Here is a 14,831-nt window from a genome sequence, read left to right as displayed (position 1 = left end):
CTAACTTTCCTTGCATGACAGGCTGAAAGCCACTGAAATGGAGTGTATTTTGAGAGAAGATACATCAAGCTGCTCCGTCATATTTCATTTAGCTCTAAGGGATATTCAATTCTAAGGTGTAAACCGCACAAATTCAGAGGCATCCGAGAATGCCAAATGATTAGATTTTTACTATTTTATTATTCCTCTTGGATACAAAATACTAAAAAGATAACCAGTTTTGTAGGATCTTGCAACTTTGGATTCTGCTCAGAAACACAAAGGCTGCCAGAAGATAAAAACTTAATAGTGGGGTAAAAATCAATTGAGATTGTTCAAATCTGTAAAACAAAAGAAAAAAACCCTAAATTTGGGGGTTTCCCTTCTATGAGGTATAATGAAGTCAAATACCCTCTACAGCCAGGCAAAAACTTCAAAACGTTCATTGGTAAGAGGACATTTTTACATTTACATATCAACCTGGATTTTCAAGTCATGTTTTCCTTGTCAGTGTATTAAGTTCCAAGACACAAGCTTTTTATTTCTTTTAAAACTCAGTTTTTCTCTCTCTACAATCATCAGATTGTGTTTGGATGCTTGAACGAGGGACATTTGTCACAGGAAACCATTTGAAGATGCATTTCTAGGGATGTGGGGAGGCAGGATTGGTTGTCCACCAGTGGCGGGACCCAGTAGCAGCACAAAGTGCTCCTTTGAGACAGTATGTTGGCCAGGTGTTCTCCATGTTCTCTTAAGATGGGAAAATTATCAGTTTACATGAAATGAGGAGAGATTTTAGTTACATATTATGAAAAACTTACTACTCTTGCTATAGGGTAGTAAAACACAGGAGCAAGCCACTTAGATTATTTGATTATTAGATTATATCACTAGAAGTTTTAAAAAATAGTTAGGCTACAATCTGTCATTAATATACTGGATATGATCTGCCTCAGATTAAAAAACCAGGCTAACTGATCTTTTTTAGTCCCTTCCAGATGTACTCTTCTGTCATCTGACAAAGACTGATGGTTCTTTGTGCTGATGGCCAAATCATAACTGAGGGTCAAAGCCAGGACTACTTGGGATCAGTTTGCTCAAGGTATGTGTACAAAGCAAATTCAAAGGAGAAATTACAGCAATACTGCTGGTGTTGCTTTTTATCAGCAACACGAGTTGCTGCTGAACGTCAGTCAAGGAAAACCACTGTGCCAAAACTAGGTCTGGAAGGGTTTGTGTAACAAATACGCATGTTTTAGGGAAGACATAAATCTGAGGAGTTCTAGTTTATGAGGTGATCAGATCCCACCATAAGGATTCCACTAGAATTCTCCAAGTCCCTACCTGTCATAGTACCAGAGCTACTGAGGAAAGGAGCGTCTTTGGGGTTTAAAATCCATGGCAATGGACTTTGAGGCTTGAGGCAATGAGGCTTTTGAATCAACTCAGGATTTCATGACTGTTATGATGTGACTGGTCAGTATACAATTATGTACTCAGTCCTCTCGTGCTGGCCACAGCCTGAATCTTTGTGGGTGGGGAAGAAGGACTGGCAGGTAGGATAGCACAACCATGTTATAAGCTGCCGACAGCGACATACCTAGGAAATAACGAGGGCTGAGCAGTTCCAGTGTGCTGTACAAAAGCTCTTCTGTAGATGGAGACTATTTCCACCAGTGGGTCAGAATAGCCTTGTATATTGCTTCCTATTTTTGAGTCTTGATCAGTATTGATGCCACAGTGCCTACAGACTTTTTAGACTGCAAATGGTGAAATCAGCAATTTTTATTTCCCTCTGTTTTCTGTCTAGTGATTGCATTATCAGGGCAAGAATATGTTCCTATTTTGCTCCTCACTTTGCAATAATATAAATTTTATAGTAGTACTTTGGGACAGATGGACTGGACTTGTAACCTTGTAGTGCTTCTTTCTGTGTGTTTCTTTTCAGAAACATAATATATATAATATATATATTATGTAATTAGTAATATAGCAGAAGAAAAAACATTGGTTAATAAAACAGAACCATAGCCTAGTAGGAAAAGGGGAAATTTCCCTGAATTTATATTCACTCCTGGAAAATACGATCTTGTCACTGTCAATCTGTCACATTTTATTTATGGCAAATGCAACTACATGCTACTTAGTATCCCAGGAGCAGAATCAGACTGTCTTGGTGTGCTCACTGGAGCATTCAGGGTTTTTGAGGCTGCAGTTGGAATAGTAAAGTAAACAGATGCCAATTAAAAAATTAAATCAAAATTGAAGATACTGATTTTCTTTTCCTTTGCATAAAACAAGCCTTGCTTGTCAGATACTTGCAAGTAAACTCTTCATTAATAGTCCCCTAAGTGAGCCTTTCCTCTGGAGGGTGATACCATGAAAGATGTAAGGTTCTCTGTGTCTAAACTCAGAATGCAGCAATAAAATTTAACAGGAAAGTGTCATTCCAATTTCCCTCTTGACAATCAGTAACAAGAAACTTCAGGCTGCTAATAAAGAGGCTGTGGAGATTTTCAAGCCAGGACTGACTGCTCAGCAAACCTGAACATCTGCTTGTAGTTTCTGCTTTGAAGTCTTCCTAGTGAAATGAAAAATTCTTAGAGCTCAACATAATAACCTCTGTGGTGTTAAAATACCAATCTCCTTGTACGTGCAGAGGTAAGCTGAAAATCAACTGACAGAAGTGACAAAAAATAGGGGGGTGAAAGTGTATAAATCCTCAAGTGCTTGCAGACTCCAGTTTGCTGCTGCAATATGAAAATCTGCATGCTCATGGGTTCACAGAGGGACTAGACACCAAGCGTATTTTAGAATATACCACTAGTATCCTTCTAATCTGCATTCAGCTTTAGAATAGCTGGAGGTGTACATTTGAGGCTTTTTATGTCTACCCATAAATTGCAGGAGGAATAAACCAGCATAAGGACAGACCACCTTAAACTCTGTTCTGTTGAATCCACTGCCTGTGGACTTGCCTGAATGAACAGCTCCCCTTCTCTGGCAACATGGGGTGCTACAGCTGAGGCAGTGATTTTTCAGGACCCTTTGCCCCAAGACATGCATATAAATGCACAGGTGTTGCTCACAAACATTTGTGCATTTATCTGTCCACGCGACTACATAGAGAATTTTGGAAAGTGAAATGTAGTGCATTTCATCCCAGCTCTTCTTTACATACCTTCCATCAGAAAACAGATTAATTCCTCCTGCTCTTCTACAGCTTGTGTTTATTGCCCTATTATGAAAATAACTTTGCTTTGAATTAGAGAGAATTAAAGCATGAGTTGGAAAAACAAAGGCAGGTGAGGGCTAGAAGTAAGTCTTTTCTGTCATCAGTTGCTGTACAAGATTGTAAGATCACAGAAACAACTTGGTGTAGGATGTCTAATGACCAAACTGTGAAAGTTGAGTTCGAAAAAACAGAGAGTGCAGATGCCAACCCCCTGTCTTGTGCTGCATTGTGTAAAGGCAAATACTCAGGGGATGATACAGGACAGGGACAGACAGTGATCCGTTCTCCTCCCACACATCCTGGACTGCAGCCAGTGCCGGCTGGGGCTCTGAACATAAGTGGGTTGCAGTAGGAGATAGCTTGCTCTGCACTCCAGCAGGCACTGCGCTGCTTCCACCTTCACACCTAGCAATACATTTAAAAACCTGGTGAGAGACAAGCCTAGGAGATTGGCTTTAAAATCCTTTTGTAGCTCTTTGTACCTTCTGTCTATAAAAGCTGGGGAGGAGATGAGGGATACAGACAACCATTTATCACATTTAGGGGGAGTCTGCAGATGTGAGTAAAAAATAGATAAGCAGGAAATAGTTTAAAAAAATCATTCTGTAAGTTATCAACCTCTTTTAGATAGTCTTAAGAGAGTCTGAAAGCTTTCATAGATAGGTTAAAACACAGGTTCTACACTATTATTCTCTTCTAAGCACCACTGAATATCACCTACCAATGATGTTTGGTAGATGTCCCAGCCTGTTTCATTTCTAAAATTCTTACCATCTTACACAGGGAAGGATGTTTTGAGAAATCTGTGCAAGTTCATTATGCCAGACTGTGCTTAATACATGACTACACCAGCCAGCAATGCTTCCAGTAGGAAATGTGAGCTGACCAAAGCCTAAGTGCTGTTCGTTAAAGGATGACAACAGTATTTGGCTCCATACTGATTTGAATTGTAAGAATCTCACCAGTGATATGACCAGAATCACTTCTTAAGCTTTGAAATTTTATTATGTCAAACCCAACTTTTCTCAGGACTGGCAAGTTAAAAAGAAAGCAAAATTATATATGCGTCTTAGGGGTTCCTCTTTGAGCAAAAAAGGAACATGAATAATACAAGAGGCACAGAGAGAGTTGGCATGACTTTGCATTGCCATTTCGATATTCAGCAAAGCATAAAGAAGAATTGTAACCTCTGCCTCCAGCCAGGCAATAACAAAAGTGTCATTGTTGAGTTCCTTAGTGACACCTGAAGGTTGTAGGCTTTAAGTTAGTACTGATTTTTCCTGATATTTTGTAGTTTCCTAACAAAAAAGTGAATCAAAAATAGGTTAATTTTCCCCACAGGAATCTTAATTGCTTATGGAACCTTGTGAGACTCTATTCTTAAATAAAAGCTGAAATATGCATAAGAAACATGTGGTGAGGGAAATGTGGTTTTTCAATGCACAATAGGAAATCAGGAAACACATGAACCTGAGAACAGCAACAGATTGCAGCAAGACAGAGGCCAGATGTGGAAATGGCTAGGACCCTTTTAGGGAGCATTTGAAAGATTACATCTCTATGAATTCTCAAATGAAATGTGTGCTAGAGACAGTTTAGGAACAGCCTCCAATGTTTCATAGAATCATTTAGGTTGGAAAAGATCTTTGAGATCATCAAGTCCAACCGTTAACCCAGGACTGCCAAGTCCACCACCAAACTATGTCGCCAAGCACATGGTGACTTTTTTAAATACCTCCAGGGATGGTGACTCAATCACTTCCCTGGGAAGCCTGTTCCAATGCTTCACCATCCTCTCAGTGAAAAACATTTCCCTAACATTCAATCTAAACCTCCCCTGGTATAGCCTAAAGCCATTTCCTCTTGTCCTGTCGCTAATTATCTGGGAGAAGAGACCTACTCCCACCTGCCTGAAACCTCCTCTCAGGTAGTTGTAGAGAGTGAGATCCCCCCTGAACCTCCTCTTCTCCAGACTAAACAACCCCAGTTCCCTCAGCTGCTCCTCACAGGACTTGTTCTCTAGACCCTCCACCAGGTTTGTTGCTCTTCACTGGACACGCTCCAGCAACCTCCACATCCCTCTTGCAGTGAGGGGCCCAAAACTGAACACAGTGTTTGAGGTGCGGCCTCACCAGTGCCAAGTACAGGAGGGCAACACCTTCCCTAGTCCTGCTGGCCATACTGTTTGTGGTACAAGCCAGGATGCTGTTGGCCATCTTGGCCACCTGGGCACACTGCTGGCTCATGTTCAGCCGGCGCCAGCCAGCACCCCCAGGGCCTTTCCCACCAGGCACTTCCCCGCCGCTCTGCCCCAGGCCTGTAGCGTTGTGTGGGGCTGGTGTGACCCAAGTGCAGGACCCAGCACTAAGCCTTGTTGAACCTCACACAACTGGCCTATGCCCCTCAGTCCATCCTGTCCAGATCCCTCTGCAGAGATTTCCTACCCTCAAGCAGATCAACACTCCCCTGCAACTTTGTGTCATCTGCAAACTTCTGAGGGTGCACTCGATCCCCTCATCCAGATCGTTGATAAAGACATTAAACAGAACTGGCCCCAGTATTGAGCCCTGGGGAACACCACTTGTGGCCAGTTGCCTGCTGGATGTACTCCATTTGCCACCACTCTTTGGGCTCAGCTCTCCAGCCAGCTTTTAACACAGCAAAGAGTACACCTGTCCAAGCCATGAGCAGCCAGTTTCTCCAGGGGAATGCTGTAGGAGATGGTGTTAAAGGCTTTACTAAGGTCTAGGTAGACAACATCCAAAGACTTTCCCTCATCCACTAGGTCATCTTGTTGTAGAAGGAGATTAGGTTTGTCGAGCAGGACCTGCCTTTCATAATCCCCTGCTGGCTGGGCCTAATCCCCCAGTTGTCCTGCACGTGCCATGTGATGGCACTGAGGATGAGCTGCTCTGTAACCTTCCCTGGCATCGAGGTCAGGCTGACAGCCCTGTAGTTTCATGCATATAGGAGTGTTAAATGGCCAAAGGCTGAACAATCACAGGTCATACGCATACAAGCAGCACTGTTTGCAGCCTGATGCTCCAGCAGCTTTCTCCTAAATTAGTATATTGACATACAAATTAAATTAAAGTATTTCCCCCACCTTCTGTGCAAAGGTGAATTTTACATTATTTCACTTATTAGGTTATTTGGCAGCATGAGGAGATGTAGCCATAGAAGCTTCATCGTAAACAATGTGCTTAGTTACTTGCATTTCATACTCTGAAACCAAAGCTATCTATTACAACGTTTTCCATTTATTATAAAAAGCTAATACTGCTGCCATGGTAGCCAGTTTGTTATGTACTAGAGACAATTGCTATAAAGAAATAATGCTTCCCTGTGAAAATGGAATTCCCACCCTATGGGAATAATTATCTGGAGTACTGAGAACATACTTAAGAAGCATTTAGTTTAGCTGCAGCCTAACCCCAGGCCCATCTGCTGGGAGCTGAGATGGGCTGTAGGAGCTGCAGCTGCTGCCGCCAAAAGAAATGTGTAGCCACAGCCTCCAGCACCCAAATCCCCAGGATAGTGTTCCCATCATATTAAACCCAATAGCAAAACTTCCTTTGGCACAGCCTCCAGCACCCAAATTCCCAGGATAGCGTTCCCATCATATTACACCCAATAGCAAAACTTCCTTTGGCTTCAGTAAAGCCAAAGTTTTTCCACAATTTCCATATGACACAGAGAATACTTAGCGTTTCAGTTTAGGTTTGTATATGTAATCAGTGTTTGTGTTGCTGTCTGAAAAAACATTTGCCCCAATAGCAAAATGCATGTCCTGCCCACATCAGTTACATTGGTCAGACTTTTTTGAGGACTGCAGTAAAAATCAACTATTGAAACATTCAAGGTTGAAAGAACCTCCATCTGTTCCCTTTAAAAAAAAGATGTATGTGTGGGAATTACCACCAGAGAAACCAGTCTCTTTTTAGCACCAGCACTTTTCAAGTTTTACCTACCACCTACTTGGTTCCCCCCACGCCCCCCTCCCCTTGCTGTATACACCTTTCTAGCTAGACCCTTGCCTTTTGACCTGCCTATGGCTCTGATTTCTCTCATTACTGTGTGTTATTCCTCTACCCTCTGTTGTATTAAATCTCTTTAATTTAGTGTGTTCTATTAAGTTTACGCATGCACAGGTCCTTCCTCTTCTAAACAAATAGTGGACTTTGGTAATTGGAAACATGACACGAGGAAATATGCATAAAGAGAGCAAAAAATTCAATAGAAACACCAGTGAGAAGATGGAAATCACCAGTCTTCAGCAATGAGTTTTTTACAGGACTAGGCATTAAAAATGTGTCATAGTCTCTCCACAACCTAAAATATTTCCTCTGTTCATATTCAAACAAACATTCCTGTTGAATTGTTTCTGCTTGAAGAAACAACATTTTATACACACATTTGGTCAAAAGATTGTCCTTTGAAATTTTCAGCTTCTCATTACAAATAAAAAAACAACAACAAAAAACCCAGATCTTTTTGTTTAGAGATGTATTTGTTTAACATTTCAGCTGTGGTACGTGTTGTTTTAACAGAACCATATCAAGATGTGCCATGTCAGTTTGCTTTGATATTCAGTCAGGTCTCAAACCCCACCACACCCTTCTAGTGCAGTAAGCTGCAGTGACGTATCACCAGGGATGTGGCCTAGCAAGGAAACTGGTTCATAATATTGAATCTGAGCATGAAGAACTTTCTAAACATCTCTGCCATGGCAGTCTGTGTCCAAATCAAACCTTTCAGTACCAGTCAGGTTTTTGTGTGTTTAGCTTTTATTGTCAAAAGTCAACATTTTTTACTGTAAGTATAAACTTAATGAGGGTTTTAACTTACCAGTGTGATATTGGAGGTTTCAATTACTATTATAATGGGAGTAGAAACATGAAGACTTGGAACATCTGTGACCACGAGGTATAATCATAATACATATCTGATCAAGGGATACTTGAAAAAGACCCAGGAAAAAAAGGCTTATATATTATGTAGACTTCATCTGCTATAGACAAGGACTTTTAAAATGTTTTCACAACGTCTTTTACTCAAAAACTTTGAGCAGGAGCTCAGATGTCCTCCTGAGGAAAACATTTCTAATGACGTTGCAGGAGAAACCTCTGCTAGGTTTAATAAATGTATTAAATAAAAAGGTTAATTTCAAACATAAAGACAAGAACTGCCTTTCTTTCTTTCTTCTAGGAGGGTCACATTCAGTTAGAGCCAGGCAATGATATCTTTATAGGAGGTCTTCAGTATTCAATAGACAAACGATGGCAAAATGTAAATGAAAATATTTTAGCACAGAAGTCATGGCTTTCCTCCCACCTCTCACTTTTTGCTGTTATCTTGACACTCTTCTGACAGGGACTGCACAGCCCTCCAAGAGGCTAGCTGTAGGAGTTCAAGGAAAAGTCGACTTTTTAAAGCTATTTTCTCTGTTTCTTCAGGACAAATTCTCTTCTCTTTTCTGCTTGCGATACCTAGTGCTACTATGAGACTTAGGGACTCATAGGCAAAATGAATTTGAACAAATAATACCTGTATTAACTATACAATGACTCGTACAAGGAATACATTACTTTGTGGACAGGTCTTGCTTGGTTGGTATTGCAGTACTGTTCAGCGTAACATTTCCTAGAAAATGCCTTATAAGCACCAATTATGAGAGAAAAAGAACATAGCACTATTCCTGTCATCCAGTGATACTCACCAGCACAATCAAATCCACTTCCTCGGTAGCCCTGCTTACATTTGCACTTGAATGATCCTTCCGTGTTGAGACATTGTGCATGGAGGTTACACCTGTGTGTATTTGTCACACATTCATTTACATCTAGAGAAAAATATAAATGCTTCAGTGAAAACTGTGTTGAAACTCAAGTTACATGACAGCCTGTTTGTGCCAGCCATCTGTTTCCAGGTATTGTAAGCACTAGTGTTAGACCAAGACGGTCCAGAGTCCATCGGAGGCAGAAGAATTCACACTAACAGAGAATGTTTAACATCAGCTCCAACTGCACAACTACTGGCATATGCATCCATGGAAAATGTAGAGCATCCCAGTAAAGGTAAAGTGAACACAGTGATTTTGTGACTAACAACAGGATTCAAACTGTAGGCTGTACACACTTTTCTATTAACAAAACGCAAAAGGCACCAAAAGAGTGTGTGACGTCAATTAAAAAAAAATATGCACTACATCTTTCTCATTCTTTTCTTTGTTCTACAACAAATGCAATGGAAAGTGACCCTGAGCATGCCAAGATATTGAGATTTTCTATTTAACATTCCAGCATACACATGATACTGTACGAAAAAAGTATAATCAGGAAAAATTTGGTACAAAATACTATGTTCAACTGACAGCAAAATGAACAAGCATCAAGACTAGCTGATTTTGTTTTCCTTTCCCCACGTTTTGCCACATCACAAAGATGTTTCTGATTTCTCCCACATGAGGGAGCCAAGCTGGTGCACAAATTATTGCACCACTTGCATTTTACCCAGATTGCTTCTTTTTTAGCAGCTGACAGGTCCTCTCATGATGTAAGTCAGCTAGGAGACAAGTAGCAGGAAGACTGACTCGAAAATAGGGTGTCTGAGACTGAGATTCAGGTTTGAAGATAAAATTCTGACTACTGAGACCTCCCCAGTCTTTACCCACATATTGTATGAAAAATTATTTTTTCCACTTTAAGACTCTCAGGATTTGCATACAACAGGAAATGCAAACTTGAGTTTCCAATACCTGCCTTATACTCTCCCTCCCACCCCTAACTCCCAAGACCAAGCAAATATAAACAAATCCCATAAATTCTGTTTTGCATGCACTTCTTGTAGTAGTTCCAATCCTTCCAGGCCCTCACGTAGTCAACTGCTTGAATAATACTGCTGCAGTGCTTGCAGTAACTTACACTTTTCTGTATTTCCACCATTCAGCTAATGGATTGAAACAGGACTAAAGGTGTTTTGACATTTGTTTTAGCACCTGGGCATGCCAAGATAACTTTCTGCCTGTATTTATTTTTGTTTGTGAGAAACTTAGGCATGCAAGAGAGGTCTGAAAAGTAATTAAAACCTATTATTTTCATACTTTTTTGTTCTGTACTGTCCGGCCAAACAACTATTTTTACATTCATGAAGGCACTTGATTGGCATTCCTCATTAATGACACAACCCCCCCCCACCCCAAAAAAAATAATTGTGGGACTACTTGTTCATTACAGGTTGAAAGCCAAGAGGACTAAACATGGCTCTTTAACTAAACCCAAAGTAGCACTTCTTTGTAGTCAGCTGTTGCTAATTTACTACAAGCCCTTGCACATCTTGTCTTGGTACGAGGCAATTTAATTTGCAAGTGCCAGTGATCAGGTTTTTCATAAGGTCACAGGGAAAACCCATAGAAAAATTCAAAGTGCTATCAAGAATATTCTTAGCGTGACATCTTTTATCCATTTCTGAGGCAGTATCCCAAGGCTAGGTCAACATGCTTCAGGCAATGACAGGAAAGATGCACAGTGTGGGAATGAAAAAGAATGAAGAAGGAAAATTCATGGGCTAAATCTTACCTACACAGTCATAACGGCCAGTGACGTATTTCAGTTCATAACCAAGCTGGCATTTGCAGTAGTAGCTTCCAAATGTGTTGACACATCTGCGGTTGTAAGGGCAGGCAACTTTACCAGTGGAGCATTCATCAATGTCTAGAGCAGGAGAAGGGATGCTGGTCAGATCCACGAGAAAGTAAAATGGGAAAGCAAAAACTAGTTTGGATTTGCATGGGAATGGTTTGGTCTTGGTTATCACAAGGTGTTTAATAAATAAGTCCTATAATTTCCCACTGGGGGTGACTTTTGCATGTGCTTATATAAATGAAGCAGCAAATTGTGAACTTTATGGAAGATTTTGAGTCCTGGCATGGTAAAAGCTAGGGTAGACAGCAGTGGGGATTCTCCCCACTGGGGAAAATGATATGTCCTAAGGTCATGGAGCAGGGTCAGGAGGAACTCCACAAATTCCATGGTTTCCCTGAGAAAGGAAGTGTTGGAGAATACTTTTAAGAGAAAGCCGCAGAAACAGGAAACCACGGTTCTACTGAATCTCTGCACCTCTCCCTTGCTGGACTAAATCAAGATGTAGAGGAGAGGAAGTTTCCAGGCTGTGAGAGGTCTGCCCGGCAAGGTAGTGATGGGGTCAGACACCTTGCAGAGAGAAGGAGGAAGATTGGTATGGGAGGAGCCTAAGAACATTATTCTTAGGAGGATTAAACTAATAGCCAGGTAATGCTTACCTGTTTTTACTGATTCTATAACTAATACCAGAGTATTAGAGTATCTTACAATATATTAAGCACTTATGCTATACAGCAGGAAGATGCTATCTCATTTTAGAGATGGAGAACTGATGATATATGACAGGTCATGCAGAAAGAAGGGAGCTGATTATTTCCAACCTCTGAAGTACCTTTTTGTCTATTTTACCTTCTATCATATGTATCAGCATTCTTCCAAATCCATTTGAGCAGGCAAGGTAAATAAGAATAAACTCAATCCAAAAGAATAAAAACAGTTGCCTGAATAATTCAGTAAGAGATTTAAGAGAACCACTCATCTATTGTATTTAAATACGTATGTCTACAATGTTCACACAGCTCTTAAATAATTTAAACAAATTTTAACTCTGACTAGCGGTAGTCCAAGAGCCTTGCTGATTACTCAAAGCAAGACAGTTCCAATTACGAAGTAATTTCATTTGAAAGAAGTAAGTATTGTTCTCATGTTGGAGTCTTTATAGTTTGGAAGTTGAACCAAGTATCCACATGGATTTATTCCATAGCCTCTAAAGGTGATACAGTAGTCCCAGGCCATACAACCTTTAGATGTGACTCGATAGTACAGTTGTGTGATAAAGAGAACAATTCATATAGTAACTGTCCTTCTACACAGCAGTGTCTCTTGGTTAATGCATTTATTTAATCTTGTGTTTGAAATGTTAAGTATAATATTGTTTTGTCCACTGAAGCTAAAATTAGTTTTTTAATGTTTGAACGTTAAACTTCCCAACATCTAAAACATTCTCTAAGCTGTAGAAATCATTCAACTAGTATGTATTGGTTCAGCAGCATCTGAAATGGCTTGGCTACTGTTATTCATTGCATGTAAGGTATCATGTCCAAGCTGCCCTTTATGATCAAAGGACTTGCACCATTGTGACAGAAAGAATGTAGAATATGTGAAATCATCAGTATTGTACGTATGTTACTAAAAACATTTTAGTAGACAGCACTTATTGCAAAAAGTTTTTTCACAGAATCACAGAATGGTTGAGATTGGAAGGGGCCTCTCGAGGTCATCTGGTCCAAACTCCCTGCTCAAGCAGGGACACCTACAGACAGTTGCCCTGCTCCTGCTACTCCCTGACATGCACTTCACTGTCCCTCCTTCTCTAGTTGTTGGAGTAGTCCCTGCTTTGGAAGCTTTGTTTCATGTCTGTTGGGTTTTGAAAGGAGCTCATTTAGCTTCACTATTAAAATGGGTATGATTTCAGCATTGGATTACAATGCTGTAGCACTGCTTTGTCAGATGACAATGTAAAATGGTATCACAGAACAGTGCCAAGTATTATAAGCAATGCTTTCTTCATCCCAGGAAACTCCCAGGTAAACTGATGTCAAGGCTTCCGGAGAAAAATATAGAAGTTTGCACCATGGGTCATCACAGTAAAAGAAAACCCTATCCAAACATAACTCTCAAATCCTATAATGCATTATGTCAGCAGGACAGCAGGCAGAGCATTGTATTTAATGGCCTCAAAGCAATAGGGAGAAACTAAATCTGTAAATGACTCCAAATCATGTCAAAATATTCAGTTATTTATTGGGGATGGGACTTGCCCAAAGAATTACACGGCCAGTATTACAAAAGCAGTTAAAAAACCCATGCAAACTTTACATCACACTGAGTAACAAGCAGCATTATTCAAGCCAGTGAGGAGAGCTAACGACTTCTTAACCTTTCCCCAGAATCTTTTTTGGATCCTATAGAAAAGCAGCTGAGAGTGAGCTTTCTAACCATACCAATGCATGTCCTTCCGTCTGGTCCCAATTGAAGGCCACCTGATGGACAAAGACACTGCACCTCCCCTTTGACTTCATCACATCCATACTGGCAATTCACCACGGCACATGACCTAGAACCTGAAAACAGTATTTAAAATAACAAGGGCAAAATTCTAGGCTGGGATCACACACTTAAAATGAAGTTTGATCTGGATGAAGGCAGAAAATTAATCAGAACAACAAAATTCCATTCATCATAAATCAAGCTGTTTATACATTAACACATTAACAATTCAGGTGTCCGTGAGATAGATCTGACACTCTCCTTCACTTTGTTCTTTTCTTACCTGCCCTTATTCCTCCTTCCAGCTCTGTGATTCTTAGTATTACCTTTTAGATTCAGACAGAACTGCTCAAAGTACAAAAAGGGTGTTTTTTACATTTTCCATTGAAAAAGATTTACCTTAAAGAAAACTGGTATTCAGTAGTGAAATGTTTTTATTGCTTACCATTAAATATGCTTCTAGTATAGAATTTGATTTTACAAACTATTTAGCCTGATGGACTTAGAAACCACCCTTTATTTTGACCCTTTATGGAACAGATATCTAACAAGGCACTAGCCAGAACACAAGTCTTGGTCGCCATAGGTTGGTTAGGAGTCTGAATTATTGGAGATTATTTTGATTAGTGTCTAAATAGAAATGTAGGGGTCTAGATTCTGTCTGACAGACCTATGCAAGACTAGAAAAGTAGGAAAAATGTATTAAGTATGCAGGGAGATTATTTCTAAAATCCCGACAAAATCCCAGAAGCATTAGTGCTATGATGCCAGAGAAAGAAGTAGCATTTGGAAGTGTTTACTGGAACAGTGTGTGCAAAGAAAGTATTTCCATTTACTTCACTGTGGTTGTGTTCAGAGAAACAGAATTGTATATAGGTTCTCTGTAAGTGGAAAACCTGGAACAGCTGTCAATTTATTAGACACACAAAGAAACTGAAAGAACTTTAAACTGTCTCACTGCTTAGGCAGGAAAAAAATATGAATTTTATTTTAAAAGTACCAGCACTTTCAGAATGGTAGATAATAACAGAGTGTATAGAAAATACAATGATATGGTCAGGTGCATATATAGCTACAGCCACACTATTTGTGATTTTAATATAAAATATAATGTGTATTAGTTCTGTGTGTTATGAAAATGAATCTGTTCAATCTGTGGTAAAATTATTTTTCTTAGGCTGGTTTGTTTAGAATCTGTGGCTAAGTGATGAACATTCAATGCCAAGAATTTACTGTATTTCCAAAAAGCATTTTACTTTTCTATGAATGAGAACATACAGGAGGTAAGAGTTAAAAGAAGACAGACTGTAAATCATAATACTTTGACACATTATCTATTTTCTAAGTGGGAATAAAGAAATTTACTAAACATTATTCTTCCCTAATTGATTATTTTCTCTTTTGTTTGAAGCTCCTATTCCTGGCTTTGGTTAGCTATAACATTGGCTTAGACAAACCACTAATCAGATCTAGTAGAATAATTCCTG

The 14,831-nt window shown here is 39.8% G+C and overlaps 1 protein-coding gene across 1 annotated transcript in view; it reads right to left on the bottom strand.

The window, feature by feature from the left end:
* EGFL6 (EGF like domain multiple 6) overlaps window positions 1-14,831 on the bottom strand; it is a 44,102-nt gene that overhangs the window by 15,148 nt on the left and 14,123 nt on the right. The window contains exons 5-7 of the mRNA XM_055803334.1: window positions 13,299-13,418; window positions 10,792-10,926; window positions 8,934-9,056 (exon numbers count right to left, since the gene is read on the bottom strand). Of these exons, the coding sequence (XP_055659309.1) occupies window positions 8,934-9,056; window positions 10,792-10,926; window positions 13,299-13,418 (378 nt within the window). The remainder of the gene's footprint in view (window positions 1-8,933; window positions 9,057-10,791; window positions 10,927-13,298; window positions 13,419-14,831) is intronic.

The sequence above is a fragment of the Falco peregrinus genome, chromosome 4 (genome assembly GCF_023634155.1).
Source record: "Falco peregrinus isolate bFalPer1 chromosome 4, bFalPer1.pri, whole genome shotgun sequence".
NCBI classification, from domain to species: Eukaryota; Metazoa; Chordata; class Aves; order Falconiformes; family Falconidae; genus Falco; species Falco peregrinus.
The sequence above is the reverse complement of the archived record's forward strand: the minus strand, read 5'-3'. Positions and strand labels throughout refer to the sequence as shown.